Source organism: Musca vetustissima, unplaced genomic scaffold (assembly GCF_032173495.1).
Source record: "Musca vetustissima isolate MV318-11 ecotype Yass unplaced genomic scaffold, APGP_CSIRO_Mvet_v1 utg131512, whole genome shotgun sequence".
NCBI lineage: Eukaryota > Metazoa > Arthropoda > Insecta > Diptera > Muscidae > Musca > Musca vetustissima.
The window spans coordinates 1,735-6,428 of NW_026882058.1; the positions used below are offsets into that span (position 1 = coordinate 1,735).

The following is a 4,694-nucleotide window of genomic DNA, read 5'->3' on the forward strand; positions in this document are numbered from 1 at the left end:
ACCATTTTGGATACTCTACAAGGTCAGGGGCAAACGACCAACAAAGGCTTATGTAGCTGTATTCTGCTGCTTTGCAACAAAGGCAGTTCACTTAGAGCTCGTATCGGACCTATCAACTGAATCATTCATTGGCGCTCTTAAACGATTTATAGCTCGCCGAGGTCACTGCCAAAATATATCTTGCGATAACGCTACAAACTTTGTTGGAGCCAAAAATAGTTTAGAGGAATTATCTGAAACCTTAAATTCGGACAAGGCGCAAGAGCTACTTTTATCAGCTGCAAGTTCCAAGGGCATACAGTTCCATTTTATTCCACCAAGAGCTCCGCATTTCGGAGGCTTATGGGAAGCTGCTGTTTGAGGATTGCCTATTTTGACAACCCCGGAATTTGTCCAATATGTAATTAGGCAAACTCCTCACTCAAGGGTTCGGCTTGAGTATGTTAATGTACTTACTCCGTGGTAAATCTTGATGTTGTTCCAAAGGACACTCACTATGTTTGATTTGTCCCAGGGTGCAAGCAAGTCTTCCTCTCGAGGCAGCAATATTGTCCACTAGTTCTAAGAATCAAAATCTTCCTCAGAGTAAGCTTTTTTCTTCATACAAGTATTTCTCCAACAGCAGGGAAAGTAATTTGCTTGTAGCACAGGTTTCCTCTGATCGTTGGCCTTTTATCAATTCTTCCACAAATTGCCTTAATGTGTAAGGCCGTAATAATTTCCAATATAATTTATTTTCATTAAGCAATATGCAATTGCTCACGAGCAAGATATTATTTGTTGTTTATTTAAATATTCTTTATTTAATTATTTGCACTTTGCAATATTCCACTCAACAAGTGTGTTGGGTATTTTCACTTTATATTTTTTCCGCTTGCCCGCCACCAAAATTAAAAGACTTCTTGTTTCTTTGAATGTTTCAAATAGTAATGTTTTATTGTTCTAATATTCTGGCATACCAACCAGGATAGCGGGACAACATTTTTTTTTTTTTTTGCATAGAACAGCAGCAGAACGATCGACAGAGGCAGAGAAAAAGAATATGTAAATAAATGTATGTGCGTGTGTACATACATTCCTCTTGTTAGATCGTTCAACTGCTGTTGCGTGTAAACAACAACAATCAGTGTTATTCTCTTTGTGCGGCGAATTCACGTACATCGCACAAAGAGGAATAACAAAAAGGGCATTAGGGCGGTTTACAATAAGACGAACAATATGTACATTGAGAAAAATAATGCAATTGAATTAATGTTACATGGCTTACATTAATTGAAATATTTCATAAATTATAATGCAAAAAAGAATGTTAAATTATGCAATGAAATCAACTGACTCTTGAGCCAAAAAAAATATTAAATACATTTAATATGAATTATTAAAGGGATTTAACATGCCGGGCCCCATTGAAACCTCCGGTTTCAATCAAATTTTCATCTTGGGGTAAAACAGCTAATTTTGTGATTGGACGTCGAAATGTTGAATGTGGTGTTTTTACTTCGGCCACTCGAGCAAAGCCATCTGCCCCAGGGACAATGTTTGTGACACGACCAAGAATCCATTTCATCGGAGCGACATTGTCTTCATGAACTATAACCAAATCATTGACCTTTAAATTTTGTTGCGGTTTTTTCCAACGATAGTGATTTTGAAGTTGAGCAAGATATTCGATGTGCCACCTGCGCCAAAAATGAGACTTTATTGCTGATATTCTCTGCCAGTGTTGCAAATGAGATATCTCCGAGTCAAAGTTTGTCTTCTCTGGAACACTTTGCAGAGGGCAACCTATTAATAAATGCCCAGGAGTAAGAGCGTCCAAATCGTTGGGATCCGTTGATAACGAGCCAATGGGACGTGAATTTAAAATTGCCTCAATTTCCACCAGGGCTGTTGATAACTCTTCAAAAGTCAGTCGAGCATTATGTAGCGTTCGGAACAAGTGACCCTTTGCTGATTTTACGGCCGCTTCCCATAATCCGCCAAAATGAGGGGCCCTGGGAGGAATGAAGGAAAATTCAATAAATTTTGTTGAAGCGAACTCTGCAATGGCTGCCTTATTTGCCTCCTGATGAAAATGGTGGTGAAATTCATTTAATTTCCTCTCAGCGCCAATGAAATTGGTGGCGTTGTCGCAACAAATTTTGGTAGGAACACCTCTGCGACCAATGAAACGCTTTAATGCTGCTATAAAGGCTTCACTGGACAAGTCTGAGACCGCTTCAAGGTGGACAGCCTTTGTTGCAAAGCACACAAACACAGCTATATAGGATTTATATGGACCCTTTCCGCGGATCCTGAGGTATGTGGGTATAGGGCCGGCAAAATCGACTCCAACTACTTCAAATGGACGAGAACCAGTTACTCGATCCTTGGGTAAGTTACCCATTACTTGAGTCAGCAATTTTGGTTTGTACCTTGTGCATTGTTGTTGAGTCAGAGATACCAATGCTCTTGGGCCAGCATGGTAATTTGTGCGATGTATATGAATTATCATATTCTTAACAAAATGGTCATTCTTTGGTAGGAGCAAGGGAAATTTAGCATCTGTAGTCAAATTTGAATTCAACAACCGACCACCTACACGGATTAACGGCACTCCATCAACTTCTTCTATAAACGGAGCCAAAGATGATAGCTGACCAGAAACAGAGCCATGTTTTGAGAGTTCCATAAATTCCTCTGAGAAATAGTCCTGTTGAATTAGCCATACAATTCTGTGAAGAGAATGCTACTGAATTTATGGACAATATTTAACATATCGGGCAATCCTTCTATTTTTGCTGCCAAAGTGGTTTTGCGTTTCTCCAATTGCAATTCACACTCGCTTAGATTTGGACCGGAACGATTTGGCCAATCGTGAAATGGACTCCTGAGAAAGGAAGGCCCCTGATACCAAGCTGAATTCAATAAATCGCCCACAGAGCAACCTCGAGATACTAAATCGGCTGGATTCTGGTCCGTTGGGACATATTGCCAAGAGACATCATTGCAAATTTCTTGAATTTCTGCTACTCGGTTTCCCACGAATGTTGATAAAGTCGAAGAGTGCGAATTTATCCAATGAAGGGTAATTTGAGAATCCGACCAGAAAAATGTTTTTGAAATAGGAAATTTAAAGTACAGTTTCAATTGGCTCCAGAACGTCGCGAGTAAATGGGCAGCACATAATTCCAGACGAGGCAGAGTTCTTGTTTTTAAAGGTGCAACTCTGGATTTTGATGCAATTAAATGTACAGATATGTTGCCGAATGAGTCTTCGCATCGAAAGTACAGGCAACAACCATATGCCTTCAATGAGGCATCTCCAAAGCCATGAAGTTGAATATTGGTATAATTCGGCATTCGAATGTATCGAGGAACTTTAATTTGCGACAAATTATGATAATCCGCCATAATATTATTCCAAGCCGAGTCAATTTCTTGGGGTACTGATTCATCCCAATCACATTTTATAATCCAAAGATGTTGGAGTAAGATTTTGGCTTTTATTATGAGTGGGCTTATTAAGCCCATTGGGTCAAAGAGGGTTGACGTCAGAGACAAAATATTTCTTTTAGTATTATGTGAATACATTTTTGATGGCCGAAACTCAAAGTGGAATGTATCATCGTTTGAGTGCCATGTCATTCCCAAAGTGCTAGTGACGTCATCATCCAGTTTCATCTCTTTGATCCCATCATCCATTGAAGTCAATTCGGGGCAGTTGCTATGCCACTTTGAGAGTGAAAATTTGGAGTAAGTTAAAATTTCCGATACCTCCTTCTTGATGCGTTGTAAAGAGGCAAGATCGTCAGCACCAGTCACCATATCATCGACATAAAAATCATTCTCGACTACAGACCTTCCAACGTAGTAAGGTTTTGGGAAACGTTCTGCAGCATAATGCAATGCTCTGATGGCCAAATATGGTGCTGAAGCAGTTCCGTATGTAACGGTATTAAGAGCAAAAGTTTTGACCGGTTGTGTAGAGTCATGTCTCCAAAGAATCAACTGGAGTTGCCTATCCTTAGGGTGGACCAAAACCTGCCGATACATTTTGACAATATCAGCTGTCAGTCCAAATCGATGGCATCTGAAACGGAGCAAGGTGATCAATAAATTGTTTTGGATTGTTGGCAGCTTCACCATAATACGTCCATCATTTTGAACTGAGACATTTTCCACAAAATGCTTCTCGCAATGTTGCTGCTCCGGAGACAACTTTTGACGCTTAGTTTCCACCGTATCAATTTTCCAAAGCATTTCCATATTCTTATTAAGTTCTTGGAAAATATTCTCACTTTGCACAATAGAGTAAGTTGATTGTTGTGTATTTAATTTATTGCTGCTATACTTCCCTGAGACAATCCATCCAAAAAGTGTTTTTTGTAATGTGGGTAAGTTATTTCCAAGTTTTATTTGACCAACGGACAAGAGTTGAAAGAAAGATTCTGCTCCAAGTAGCATATCAATTCCTCGACGGCGATGAAACTCAGAATCGGCCAGTTCTATGTTAGACGGCAAATTAAAATCTTTAATTGAAATGTTTTCATCGGGGTGATAGCCAGTAATATTTCGTGAGACAAGAAACTCCAATGATAAATTAAAATTGTTTAGACGAGATCGAATAGTAGTTTGTGTTTTGTAGGAAACCTTTAATTTCGAAGAACCAACTCCTGAGACATCGGTATGATTTGGACATTTCTTTAAGTTCA

General features: G+C 39.2%; 1 protein-coding gene across 1 annotated transcript; it reads right to left on the minus strand.

The window, feature by feature from the left end:
• Nucleotides 1-1,378: 1,378 nt before the first annotated feature.
• On the minus strand, nt 1,379-2,386 carry LOC133328212 (uncharacterized). Its single transcript, XM_061536762.1, has one exon. It carries the CDS (start codon nt 2,384-2,386, stop codon nt 1,379-1,381), a length of 1,008 nt encoding a protein of 335 aa, XP_061392746.1.
• Between the last annotated feature and the right edge of the window lie 2,308 nt (nt 2,387-4,694).